At 40.6% G+C, this 14,618-nt stretch overlaps 1 protein-coding gene across 3 annotated transcripts in view; it reads right to left on the bottom strand.

Moving 5' to 3' along the window:
* Positions 1–185: 185 nt before the first annotated feature.
* The window catches only part of capn15 (calpain 15), a 44,486-nt gene continuing 30,053 nt past the window's right edge, over positions 186–14,618 (bottom strand). For all 3 annotated transcript variants that reach the window (XM_061028985.1, XM_061028986.1, XM_061028983.1), the window contains 5 exons: positions 7,600–7,761; positions 7,246–7,481; positions 6,814–6,983; positions 5,078–5,256; positions 186–3,095 (listed from right to left, as the gene is read on the bottom strand). In XM_061028985.1, coding sequence (XP_060884968.1) covers positions 2,918–3,095; positions 5,078–5,256; positions 6,814–6,983; positions 7,246–7,481; positions 7,600–7,761 — 925 coding nt within the window. In that variant the 3' untranslated portion in view covers positions 186–2,917. The remainder of the gene's footprint in view (positions 3,096–5,077; positions 5,257–6,813; positions 6,984–7,245; positions 7,482–7,599; positions 7,762–14,618) is intronic.

The following is a 14,618-nucleotide window of genomic DNA, read 5'->3' as shown; positions in this document are numbered from 1 at the left end:
GTTTTCCTGCTTGAATAAATGAGCTTGAAAGCATTCTATTACTCATCAATTACAACTGAAGAGTTTGTTTGCATGAGTCACAAACACAGAAAATGTCTTTGGTCCCTTTAAAAAAAAAAAAAAATGCACATTGAGAAAATGCATTAAGACAATTTCCTTGTAAAAAAAAAAAAAAAAAAGACATGTTTTTTTAATTTAAAAAAATTTATTTGGTCCATTGGAACCTGAGATTGAAAATTAAACATACATATTTTATACACATATATTCATGTTCCCCCACCAAAAAAGATCAATAAAATATATATCACATTCATCAAGAGTTCCATTTTTTCAGCAATAGGGTGTATTTTTTGTTTCTGCCATCATAGTCTTCTTTTCTTTTTACAATTTTTAAAAGGGTTGTTCTTTTTTTTCCATTTTCTATAGTTTTGTGTGGCTTAAGTTTGCCGTCTGTACAATTTACAAAGAAGAACGAGGGACCAGACTCTGGAGAAAGGAGGGAGAAGGCGCTGTGTGTGTTGGCTGGTCAATCCATGACCAGCTAGTTTTTTGTTTTTTCTTCATCTTACTGTAGCCTCTTCAAACAGCAGGGGGCGCCCATGACACACAGAAGAGTCACCAACACTACTTCACAGAAGAGGGGAAGGTTCAGAGGACACCAGCTAGAGCCAAAATGACAGTTATGACAAATTTAAAGTATAAAAACAATATCTGGTGTAAAGGTAAAATGATCCAGCAGTGACACTGAATGTGTGAGGTGCTTTGTCACTGCAGGTGTTTCAGTGCAGGTTTCTCATCAGACTCACTCCACAAAACATCACATTCCTTTTTCTGTCATTCAGTATTCCATAATTTTCAGACAAAACAGACCTGCAAATCACTTTGACATATAAACTAGGTCACACAGCTGCTGGGCTGTGAAGATGCACAAACTGAGGACTTCTGACAGTGGACGTTTGACATTTATGTCTCTTTGGAAAACATATGTTCAGTTGTTTTTTTTCATAGTAACTGCTCTGGTTGGTTTGCTCGTGAGTAAGACTGCAAACATGGGGACACAGTGCCAATACTCGTGACATGACATGTTTCAGCACTTGTTAGACTCAAGGTTGCTTCACCTTGAGTCAAGCTTAAAGTCCTGATGTGAATCACCTCATACTGTTTGAATTGAAAATGAAAAAAAATAGCATTTCTTTTTTTTTTTTTTTAAATGTGAGTCACTATATGAGAAATGCAGGAATTTATCATGGTAGCTTTCAAGTTTTCTCCACATAAAAGTTAGACAGCATTTCCTTGACAAGTCTCTCCCTTCATCTCACTTCAATAGTACCACGTTCCTTTCTCCATGACAAAACATTTGTGTTGTGGACTGATGGATCTTAGGCGAATGAGGAGTAATGGCTTTTTTGACACTGGAGAACAAGAAGCAAACAGGACCATCCTTTGAAACAACGCTGCACAGTGACTAAACTCCTTTCAGTGTCACAACACGTCTCAAGGGTCCCTTCTTTCTCCTGATGTGAGCACGCAGTCTGACTAAACACTAATTTGTTATTACACAAGGATGCCGTTGCTGTCGCTAATGTGCCGTCGGTGTATTCTTATGGGAGGGTGGCCCAGATGCTCATGCTGCACTTGAGCAAACAAACAAACAAAAAAATCCCTGACCTCCTTAAGTTAACTTAGCAGCTCCTCTTAAGAGCTCCCTCATGGCAAAGTGAGTGTTCAAACAGCTAGCAGCTCCTCCATTGCTCTCTCAAAGTGTAAACCGACAACTGTAGAAAGCGTGAGGAACACACAAATACTCTCTGACCTTCAAGTACCAAAACAAGAGCGTAACATGCAGCATTAACTCACGCTTTATAATGTCTAGAGGCAGGAAAGTTGCTCCCCAAATGTGGATTTATGAGTAAAGATATAAAGTGTGTGAGTAAATCCAGCGTGCTGAGGGGGAAAATCACAAACCTGGTCAAGTAATGACTCGCCTGCAGCATTTAGACCCCAAAGTGAGGTGAAGATGAATTAAAGTAAAGGGGGACGGGGAGAAAACACTACAGTGGTTGTTCCTCTGTAGGGAAAGAAAGCAACAATTGAATGTTAGTGTATCAAACCATGCAGGCGGGAATTCTATTATTATGTGCCAGTATTTCACAATGACACTGCTCTTTACCACAGTGACTCCAGCAGTCTGAGCAACATCAGCTTTAAGACTAGCTTGACCCTGGTTAACTTTACAAATCCTGGGTTTGGTCCTGAGCTAGAGGGGCTGGACACCACTCCACCCAATATGAAGTATGATGCAACACAGTACAATATGAACGATGGCTTTTTCTATTTCCTCAAACCCCCAAATATGGACAAGACAGCAACAAGGGTGGCGCAAACAACAAGTAAGACCAATGTGTGTGTTCTCAAATAATAATAAAAAACCACGACGACATTTGAGTGAAACTACAAGTTGGCTCATTTTAAGTACCAAGATAAACTCCCCCTGAAGTCTCCTACTTTGTGGACAATATAGGGTTAAATGTCTGATCGTTGCAGGAGGCTGGCTCAAAGAATGTGGGCCGGAAAATGGCTCAGTAGTTACGGCATTCCACCCTGTTTCCGAGCAGGGGATGACATCAGTTCCACGTACAGCGCTTGTACCAAAATGTCCAAAAGTTTAAGTAGTCTAAACTGGATCCTGTGTGAAAAATACTTTTGCCTGCTTCCCTTATTTCATCCGGACATGGCACATCCACTTGGCAAGGGAGAGATCCTGCAAGGTCGGATGAAGACTTTATGGTGCGTTACAGCACAGAAATTCTCCATAGTGCTTTACATTCAGGTGTGTATCATAACCCTCGCCCGGTTTCCAGTGCTCTGACACTTTATTGGACTAAAACGTCTGTGTGTGCGAGGACGTGGGCAGTGGTCATAGCGGCCGTGGTCTGTGCAGGCCGTCAATGTCTGGAGTGAGCTGGGGGCTGTGTGTGGCCTTGGTGGGGGTCCAGTCTCCCAGCGAGGCCTGGGCTGCTTTGCGGTGAGCCAGGCGGTGGGTGATGGAGAAGCCGGCGTTTCCTTCCAGCTGGGACAGCACCACCAGCACCTGCCTGCAGGGGGACACGGAGAGCATTGGAAGAAATTATTTACACTTTAAGACCTTACTAAAGACGATTTCACATCTGCACTCCGGATAATATCTAGATAATTACAGGAGGAACGCTCTGGAGATTCTCCCGACCTAGCCGTTCACATGTGCTCCTCACAGCGGAGGACTTTCCCTGTCAGAGGGGAGGGGGGGGATTTCCCGAGGTAAGACGTGATGTAAATAAACAACGCGGAAGTAGAGCAACAGAGTCTGCTACACGATGTTATAATGAGAATATTTGCCTTTATATCAATGCTATGTGTAATCCAATGGAATGACAACATCCACAAAAGAGAGGAGAACAACATACTGACGAACAGAAAACAGAATACAGCTGTTTAATTAGAGCACGGAGATCGTAGTGGTCTCGTGCAGACACTTTAAACAGTCACTGTATATAAACGTCATTCTCTTTCCATTGGCTCCAGTTGAAATCTCCGGAGTATATTCGGCCGCGTTCAGACATCAGCTCACTCGGATATTCTGCGGATAAAATACTAGGGGTCTGGAGGAGAAACTCCGGGTAAAGTCTGCGCGAAAAATGCGGCTGTTTGCGTTCACACATAGCCTAAAGAACCTCCAGGTAGACAAATCTCCAGAGTTTTTCAGGAGATTTCCGTATGTGTGAAAAGGGTTTTAGTTTAGTAGAAATATTTGTTTTGCGTTGTTTAGGGTGTTGTTAAGTAAAAGACTGTATTCAATTATTAAGCAAAGGAGGGGTGCTGAAAAATACAACAGATTTTTTCCAGCCGTCCTCTTATCTTCCAAAGTGACAATACCATCCTTTAATGTCTCAGGATAATATATTTACAGAAATAATAAAAAAAATACAGTTAACTTTCAATTAAAGAGCTACTGAAGACCACAGAAATCACACTTTTATTTTTACCCCACTCCACATTCCAGTAAACTCACATAAATACTATTTTATAAAGGTACATTAAATGCAACCGTTAGTAATTACTATTACTAGAAAAGTAAAGAGGAAAAAAACAAAATGTTCTTGCCCTCTTCCCCTCCTAATCATTTGGTTACAGACCCTTAGTGTTACACAGATCTTGGAAAAGCTTTGTTGGCAAAGTGAAAGGTTGGATTTGCAGAAGAAAATGTGATTAATCAGCTCTATTGTAGCAGGTTTTCTGATTCTGTCTATTTTGGAACTCGATTAGGCAATACGTTTATGGGAAATCAGGAAATGAGTAAAAAAAAAAAAGACAAAAATCACAGTTCTACAGTCTTAAGCATTTGATTACTTAACTGCTAAATCCTTTTACCTAAGAGCTGATTGTATAACACCTTACAAGAACATTAGAAAATAAGGCTGTGATGTTGGAGCACTGAGATCTGACCTAGAGGAGGAAAATAATATTCTTGTACGATGACAGAAAATGACATTAAAAGCTCCTCATGCTTGGTGCCTTTTTACAGTTTGCCATAACGTGGGACATAACTTTAAGGTGATAAAGGTGGTAAAATCACGTAAATGTCTGTACGATGGACACATTCATATAGAAGATGTCCAATGAAGCAAAATCCTGGAGAACTTAATGAGGTGTGGACAGCTCCTCTGTGCTCCAGGTGTGTAAGAGAGAGCAGTATTTTCAGGTCTTTATTGGATTTGCTGTAATAGGCAGAGAAAAAACAGAAGACCAGAAGAGAGACAAAGGCAGTTGTAATTGTGCTGAGACTAGCATTCGGTCGATTATTAAGAGATATGGAGCGATAATCCTCTGGGATAACTGTGTTTATGTTCAGTAAGTGAGTATATGTGTGCAGATATAATCTTCTTCTAAGGATGTTTGCTGCACCTGCACAGTATGTTCCCAGAGCATTTCATTTATTCCACTGTTGTATCTATTTAGGTTAAAGCTTCCAGTGAAACACAGATCTCTAGCTCTGTGTGTGTGTGTGTGTGTGTGTGTGTGTGTGTGTGTGTGTGTGTACCTGTGCAAAGGAGGCACGCTGTCGATGGTCTTGAGGCTTCCCCGTGTGGACACCACATTGAAGCTGTCAGTGCAGTCACAGGAGACGTGGAGGTAGTATTTGGGATGGCGGTTCTCCACCACCACAATAAGCCCCGCCCAGCCGTGGGTCAGGTAGTAGCACGTCATGCCCTCCCGGCCCTGAGAGCGCACACATGAACAAAGAGGCGACGGCTGAGTCATACATGAAATAAAAATACTGCTGTGAGGATGATGTTCTGTCTGTGTGTCAGCCTGATATCACTCAGGAAATACAAAAAAGATTTGAAGACGCCATTTTGGAAAAGCAGCAGGCAAAGATGTGGAGCTGAGATGGACTAAATGAATATCATCTAGCTCGTCATGTTGCTGGCATATTTGAAAAGATGAAAACAACGCAGACAAAGTGGATGGTTTGAGATCAGTAACAGGATTTAGCTAACGAAGACTAAGCCTAATTATACAAAACTCTTCGCCTAATAGAATCAAAACAGATTAGAAGGAAACATGAACCCCTCATGCAGACTCTAGAGTCAACAACCATGTTTTTAACCAGGCTGCAAACATGTTTATTTCTGCTTTTAAAAATTGACATTTTAAAATGGGACCTAATGGAGAGTCCTTCGTTTTTGGAGCCAGTCTCAAGTGGACACTTGAGGAACTGCACGTTTTTTTGCACAACTACACTGGCTTCATTTTTCAACATTAGCTTACGTCATGCTATTTAAAACATACTTCGCCATATAAAATAAAATAAAAAACATTGTTTGACATTTGACATGTTTGTGTGAGTTTGCATTTAAAGAACAATGAGCATTTCAGCAGACAGAATGTGGAATAAGTTACTAAGTGGCTGCTGAGTACAAGAAAAGCTTAGTCATTGTGTGCTCAGATTAAATTGATTCTAAATGTGTTAATGGTTCACGTTGTGTGTGTGATTCATCTGCACGACCTCCATTTGTATTCTTTGAGCAAACCTCATAACATATACGGCTGTGGGTGTAGAGCATGATTCTTATTCTGATAGCACCCAATGTGAAGGTTTTTCCCTGATAGAATATATCTTGTGGCTGCACTACATTCTGGTGTGTGGAGGCTACTATCTGCAGAGACACTGATAAGTTTCTGGCAGTATGACTCTTGAATAACTGCGAAAAAAGAGAAGCATCGGCCCTGAAAAAACACAACACAAATGTGCTCTTGTTCTGACTGAGGACTGCTCTGATTGTCTTCATGTAGTGTCAGCCCTGCATCCTTGAGTGTTTGGCCCACCTTCTCTGAGCGCTGGATTCCTGGAGAGCTGAAAGACTTAACAAAGATGATCTCAAGTGTTCAAAAAGCCACTTTATTGGAATGCTGTTCAGGAGAGCCAGAATAATTTCCTTCCTTGGGTGTGTGTGTGTGTGTGTGTGTGTGTGTGTGTGTGTGTGTGTGTGTGTGTGTGTGTGTGTAGAGGAGATAATGTGCACTGCACATACTCTCAAGTGTAAAAGCAGAATGGGATTCAGGACTCTGCTGAGGAAATCTAAAATGTTATCTCAAAGTGGCTTACAGAGCTGCAAGCGTTCTGCAGCTTCACAAGCATATATAATATATTCAGAGATGAACAAACTGTGTGTGTGTGTGTGTGTGTGTGTGCAGGTGTGAGACAGAGTGAGGTGAGGGCAGACCCAGCAGTGATTTTTTTCACACAGCTACAGCTTGTTTTATTGCTCTCACCTCGTGTCTTTCGCCTTTGTTTTCTGTGAGCAGGATGATGGCATCGGCCAGCGTGGTGGCAGTCGCCTCCACCTGCTCCACCATCACCTGTCTGGAGCTGTAAATTGCCAGGATGTAGCCGGGAAATTCCTGGCTTGGCCGTCGTGCTGCTCCACTGGTGGGGCTTGAGACTGGGAGGAAGACAGTTAGATACTTCAAAATCAGATCAAAAGTGTTTAAATTAAGAGTCTGATTAAGCATCCGGAATAATACGAGTTAAAATAGTTCTTCCTACATCATTCATAAAGCTACTCATTTTGGTTAGGACATTTTTGAAGGCTGTGTGGGGATTGGCTTGCCTGCCTCCCATGTGACTATTATCATACTGTGTCTCCTGAATAAGAATAAGAAATGGAATGAAAAGGTTGTGTGTGTAAAGTCTGAAACACCTACTTGGCGTGGGGGGTCCTCCCGTCCCGCTGACGTTCATCTGCCAGTGGTTGAAGGCGCAGCAGACGACAGCGTACTCGCCCGGCTCTAGCATCACATCACAGCCCACAAACTTCTTCACCGCTCGCTTGCTGTGAGCCAACAAGCGACCAAGAGTCAGCTTGTTGCCGCTGCCGAAGGACGCTCGGAACACCATGATGCACAAGTCCAGCAGGTGGCTGTCGGCCGTGTCTGAACGCCTGGAAAGGAATTGAAGCGCTTTTGCACAATCAGCTGATTTCAAGTGAACAGTACTATTGAGAGATGTAGGGAAGGAGAGGGTGAGTGTTAAAAATAAATGATCCCTGTCATGTTTACCTGCTTCCTTCCTGGAAGAGAGCAAACTCCAACGCCGTCCGCTCCAGCACGGTGAGTGCCGTGACGGTGACGGGCCCGCTCGCCTTGCTGGGAAAGCAGCCCTGCAGTCTCACCTCTTGCCAGTCTGAGTGGATCTTGCAGATGTCCACTGAGTCAAAGTACCTGTGAGAGGAGACAATTGAGAATAAATAGATTTGCCTTGCATATGCAGGATCAAGGAAGGAACAATGTGACCCTCTGATCCTCCTCTCTATGTCTATTTGTATGCATCACAAGCAGCTGGTTCACGTTAGCATAGCCTTGGAGGGTGCTGCAGAACAAACACCATTTACCTCCCTAACATATCAGACCTGTTCTTTTGAAGCCAAAGCCCCTGAGAGATATTCTCTTCCACACTTTGAGTCTGTTTTTCCTTGTTTCATCACTTCCCCACCTCACTTTGACATCTGTCTTACATGGTGCTTTGCTCTTTTTGACAATCAGGAAGAAGAGAGGAAGAAAACTCTCAAGTCTATGCTTTTCATCCCTGGAGAAGAACACGTCTGCAGTAGTCTCGTCATGTCTTTCTGAAATATCTTTAATAATCAGCACGAGTCATACTTGTCTGCTTTGTGCATATGAGTCAGTGTAAGTGTCTTGATGTTCCGACAACAAGCTGACCAATTTTTATTTTTAACGGGGGCCGTATGTTTGTCTTAAAGCATCAGAGCTGAGATGATTTCCGTCACAGAAAACAATAACCAGTGTGAAGACAGATGGGATTCTGGTCTTGAACAAATACATTTTTCAGGTACACGAGGACAGCCAGGTTATTGATCCTTCTGGTCTTATTGCAACTCTTATTCTATTAGAGGGGACATATATAACACAACCAATACACACGCTTCATCTTTTTAGGTGACTCTACTTATGTGTTGGACTTTCAGACAGCTTCCATAAATCAGATGATCAGATGGTAAAAAAATAAAATCAGCTCATTTCCAGTCTATTATGGTCCTGTCTCTTAGGTCACATTTTTCTCAAGCGTGAATGAACTTCTTTCACTTAATTTTCTCCTTTAGCATATCAGGCTTTACTTTTAATTCCATCTGTTATTCTGCTGAAAGGTACTCATCGTTCCTCTTAATAAGAACACTTTCTTCTTATTTACAGCATCTTCTTTTTGCAGTTCAAAGAGCTTCACAGATAAATGACAAGCCAAGTTTTAACTATGTAATAGTATTAACAGTTAAAAACTGGATTATAAAATAAAATAAAAAATACAGTTAATATATATATACACAGTGTCTATAAATAATTCCTTATTTAAAGTCAGGCTTAATGGGTGAATTTAAATTAGGGCCCGACCAATCTGGGATTTTTTGGGGCAGATACCGATATCAATATCGGGGGGGAAAGAAATCAGATACCGATACATCAGCTGATATCTTTCATAGATCTATGTTCATTCTGTACAGATAAATATAGATATACATATTTTCAGTGTTCATCCCTCAAAAGCAGTTACACTTGTGGAAAAGATATTTAATGAAGAGTAGTGCTGCAACAACGAATCGATAAAATTGATAAAAATCGATTAATAAAGGTGTTGGCAACGAATTTCATTATCGATTCGTTGCGTCGCGCGATTAATGCGTCACTCCCTATGTCGCAGACTGGTGACGTACACGCCGAACTGTTTACATGCCGACAGCTCAGCGTGGCGGAGCTGGTATTTCAGATATTAAACATAGCAGAGCGGAGAGAACCGAAATCTTCTAAAGTGTGGGAGTACTTCACAATGCATAAAAACATGAGATAGTTTCAAGCTTTGCAATAGTGATATGGCACGGCACGGGAGCACCACAGTGATGATGCAGCACCTGAAAAGTAAACATGTCGGAGTCTTGGCTGTGGGGCGGCTGTGGCTCAGTTGGTAGAGTTGTCACCTCTCAACCGGAAGGTTCCAAAACCGGAACCCTCAACCGGAAGGTTGAGGGTTCAATCCCCAGCTGAGCAACATGTCCGATGTGTCCTTGGGCAAGACACTTAACCCTGAATTGCTCCCTCTGCTTCAGTGGTTCTGATGATACTACATAGTGATCACTACCATCAGTGTGTGAAAGGGTGTGTGTGACAGATGGTGTAAAAGAGCTTTGAGTAGTCAGAAGACTAGAAAAGCGCTTTATAAGCTCAAGTCCATTTACCATCTTCGCTGACTAGGAATGGAGCTCAACAGCAGGGTAAGTCACTACAAAATCACATGTTTGTTCCGTTTTCAAGTAAGAAAATGTAACGTTAGTCTCTCCGGTTGCTCGTCTGGTGCCTGTGTTTACTTTTTATCCAGCTTGACAAGCATGAAAAGTTCATTAAAGTAACGTTAGCGTTAGCTGGTTAATGACGGTGTTGTATGTTGTCTGGTTTTCAGTTTAACTGGTTACCTTTGTTTACAAACGTCAAAGTTGTAGCTGACCTGGCGAATGCCTGAATGATTAAGATTATAATTTAACTGATTTCAAGTCGCAACTCATATCTACTGCGGTAAATTTGATTGTATGAGTGAGCACTTCATCCCAGCCACCTAAGAAAAATATAAAATAAAGAAAATATAATCCGTGTTCATGATTGCGCCGAGCTGGATTCGATCTCACTAAAACAAAAGTAACCCCTAATCACCTGTACCCTGCCTTACAGCGTGCATCACCTGAACAGTGACATTTCATCAATTCCATTACGTATAATTTTATGATGTCAGCCTCCTGGTCACATTTTAGTTTGGCTGCTTCTACAACAACTGGTTACCTTGGTTTATCTTCAAATACCCGCACATATAAAGTCACAAAGAAAGTCTCCAACCTTTCCTCACCTGAGAGCTACTTTGAAAAAATGAAAGTGAGCTCCATCATATAGCTTGCATTCATTTACACAGCACACATCAGCTGAATTAAGCTACTTTACACTTGTTTTTATGGTCCAAATATATGAATAGTGGGAAGAGGTGCATTTACTGTCTGATTTTTTTTTTTTTTTTTTTACACAGTAGGTCAACCTGTAGGCGAGCTACTGAAAACCTGCCCGCGAGCTACTCTCAACCCAAATTAGTTGACTTTACTAGAAAATGGCGTATAAAGTGACTGCCTTATACCACTTTAGTTTTTACAACTGCAAAACTAAAGTGGTGTAGTTATAATAACAAAGAACCTTAATTGAATGCAGCAGACAAAACAAGCTAACAGACTGCATACAGGTTCTAAAGATAAAGATAAACTTTATTGATCCCTGTGGGGGAAATTTGTGCATTACAGCAGCTCCAGAAAACAGGGGACAGGAATATAATTATTAAAAATTAAAATAGAAATTAAAATCAAATCAAACATATTTACATTCAGTTAAATAAAAAAAGTACAATAATGTAAAATTACACAGTAACTACACAGTTGTTCTTAAAAAAAAAAAAAAAACACACACAGTGTGTAGCATGAGGTGGTGATGCTGTTAAAGAGTCTGATTAAACAGTCTGCTCTCATTCCAGGCCAGTAATATCTTTGGATAATTGCATGCATCGTTTTGTCAATGCCACAGTGAGCCCCAATGGCACTGGCATGAAACTCCACAAAGATGGCGTTTGCTTCCTGTGGAGTACGAACCACCTTTGCAATGTAATGCTGCTGCTCATCTTGTGTTCTATGGCACTGGTAATACAGTTCCTCATCTAGATACATTGCCATGAACATTTGAAATGATTAGTGTGATTAGGGGTGGGAAGGAAGTGTGAAGGGGGGGGGGACATGCATGTATTGTGATGCCAAAAATGCTCTGTTAACTTTGACTGAATAAAGGATCGTTCACACTAACAATTCAATCAGGCAATGAACACAGTGCTGCTGTATGGTTTGACTTACTTATTAATTGGTAACTCTCTGCCCTTCTTTTCAGAACATACCGCTCACTTTTGCTAAAGTTTGGAGGGAAGATGTTCTTCAGCTTGAAGTCCAACAGTTCTTTTACCATCTGTGGGTCCATAGCTGCTTCCTTCCTTTGCTAGATTACTAATTGTGTGTTTGGACAACCTGCTGCTGTAATCCCACAATTTCCCAGTTTGGGATCAATTATACTATTCTATTCTATCTGCTATTCTGTTTTTTGCTACTACTTTTTTGCTACTACTTACTTGCTACTCAGCAAAGGGCCTATCACCTGCCCCATTTGACTTTTATACTTCCCTTCCTATGCCTGATTACTTGATTGCTTCATCCTGGCATTTTTAATCCTGACTATAGTAATACTATGAAAATTATTTAGACAACGTGGACTTGGACATTTATCATTTGAAAGCAATACAATTGGAATGAAACCCCAGCAGCAAATGCCTTTATATGTGCGGTATTTTAAGATGGACCTAGTGTAACCAGTTGATTTAATTGCAACCAAACCAAAATGTGACCTGGTCATCGTCTAACAATACATGACAGATTCAACTGAAACAGTAGAGCTCAGTTGGCATGTGGTTTAAGTCAGCACACAGGTGATTAGTCTGCACTTTTGCTCTGGTGAGATCAAATCCAGCTCGACGCGATCATGCATACATTTTATTTTATTTTTTCGCAAGTGGTGTGTATAGTGCCCATTATACAATCATAGGTGGCCGTGGACATTTACATTTGAAAAGCATGGCAATAGAAATGTTCAGGTAGTTTTTCTAAGATCAACCCAGCAGTCTCCTGTCATGTGAATCAAACAGTGGCTCAGTGTTTGTTTTGAAATAGATTGTCACTGTTTCAAATTATTTATTTGTCAAAATGGGTAGTGGTGTAGGAGTCTGTTATGTTGTGGTCTGTAAGGCTGTAGCCTCGAGAAAAAACCTTTATATGTGCGGGTATTTGAAGATAAACCAAGGTAACCAGTTGTTGTAGAAGCAGCCAAACTAAAATGTGACCAGGAGGCTGACATCATAAAATTATACGTAATGGAATTGATGAAATGTCACTGTTCAGGTGATGCACGCTGTAAGGCAGGGTACAGGTGATTAGGGGTTACTTTTGTTTTAGTGAGATCGAATCCAGCTCGGCACAATCATGAACACGGATTATATATTTTTTATTTTATATTTTTCTTAGGTGGCTGGGATGAAGTGCTCACTCATACAATCAAATTTACTTTACTTTGCCAAAGCCAAACAAGCTTAGACTAAAGAAAACTTTATTATTTTGCCTTTTAGGCCCACTTTCAATACGTTGTCAGATGTATTCTTTGCTTTTTTCACATTATTTACTGTTGACGTTGGAATATATTTGTGTGTTTTTTACATTTTATTTTAGTTTAAAAAAAATGTAAAGCACTTTGTCAGCTTGCTGTAAATAAACAATTAAAAACGAATGTACTTACTACAATGATTTAATAATTTAATGATTAAGCTTCCAGTGTTAATTTTCTGTAATAAGGTGAGAGTTAATACACTGCACTGTATGAAAGTGCATTTAGACACTTAATTAAATTTGTGTAAATAAGTAGTTTTTAGGGTACCTGTATTGGTGTAAATAAATATATATTATAAAAACGTGCTCTTTGGGTTACTTATTTGCCTTTACATAACAATAATTCATAACTAAAACAACAAGGCATATTGATTAGATGTAAATTGTGCTGTTTTACATACTAATACTATCTTTGTCATTGCAGAAAACAATCATGTACACCACAGCAAGCATCCGTCTTGACAGATAGCATCCTCTATGAGGCCTCTGACGATGGTTGAAAATAAAGATGCAACTTCACTACAATGATCCCCACCTTGAACCCTGACTACACTCTTCCCTCAAGGACCCATTTCACAAAGCTCATGGAGACGTCCAAGCAGTAACCTGTCGTTTTTGCACTTTTGTTTGCACTGTCAATGAACTAATGTTCTGTTTTTGAATAAACTGGAAAAATTTTTTAAATCCGATTCATCGATTATTCGGAAAAATAATTAACCGATTAATCGATTATTAAAATAATCGTTAGTTGCAGCCCTAATGAAGAGAAGATGGTCACTCAACTGGAAAGTAACTGTGCATGTATGTGCATCACCGCCTGACACTCAGGAGGGTGATGATGTTAGATCCATAAAGCGAACACTGCTGGTGAAAGACAACTGCTAGTTTAATATAATGAACCTCAAATGATGTGCTATTTGACTGGGGAATAAAGCAAGTAACATCGGCGCATATCTGCGATATAATGAGCCGATACCACCGGGTATTCTCGTATCGGCCGATTAATCGGTCAGGCTCTAGTAGAAAAGATGTAATATTTTTCTATTGATTGTCAATGTCAACCTTTCTATAGCTGCATTTAACAACACGCTAAGTGCTTAAGGTGGTTTTTTGGAGGAGGCCACCTAAAGAGGACCTCTTCAGTGCAGTGTAAGTGCAGTCGAATACTTTTCACATGGAGGTCATGTCCTTATCTATTCTCCTTCCAGTCACAGATTTACAGGTTCACAGATGTCCACTAGGTCACTGGACATTAAACCTCTGAAGGAAAAAGGACGTGCATACTTTCAAACAAACAGAAAAACAGTCAAAAAACCACCAGTCAGTAGAGAAGGCTGAGAGTGGCAGGATGAATCTAATATGACCATGAGACAGACTGAGAGCCATGACAAGCCTCTGCCTGCCAAATCATTGGGCAACAACAACAACAGAAAGATAACAATACCATAACAACACCATGTTAGAGGAACAGGAGAATGATGCACTCATAACAAACAAAGCGTAATAAAATCAACAACAACGCTGTCACTCAGTTTGGAGCCAATGCCAGATGGTCAGCTAAATCCACACAACGCAAAGATAACTCAGCCATTCATCATATTCAGTGAATCCATCATGATGCAATTACAGGACATTTGGAAAGTTAGAAGTTCTGTTGTCTGTGCCATTTGTTCATCTGTGTCTGTGTCGCTTGTTTTCAGCAGAATCATGTCAACACTTGCCTGCTTTTCATAAACCTTGTTGAAAGAGTGTAGCAAGGGCCAAGAAGGAACGCATTCACTGTTT

The sequence above is a fragment of the Labrus mixtus genome, chromosome 21 (genome assembly GCF_963584025.1).
Source record: "Labrus mixtus chromosome 21, fLabMix1.1, whole genome shotgun sequence".
NCBI classification, from domain to species: Eukaryota; Metazoa; Chordata; class Actinopteri; order Labriformes; family Labridae; genus Labrus; species Labrus mixtus.
The sequence above is the reverse complement of the archived record's forward strand: the minus strand, read 5'-3'. Positions and strand labels throughout refer to the sequence as shown.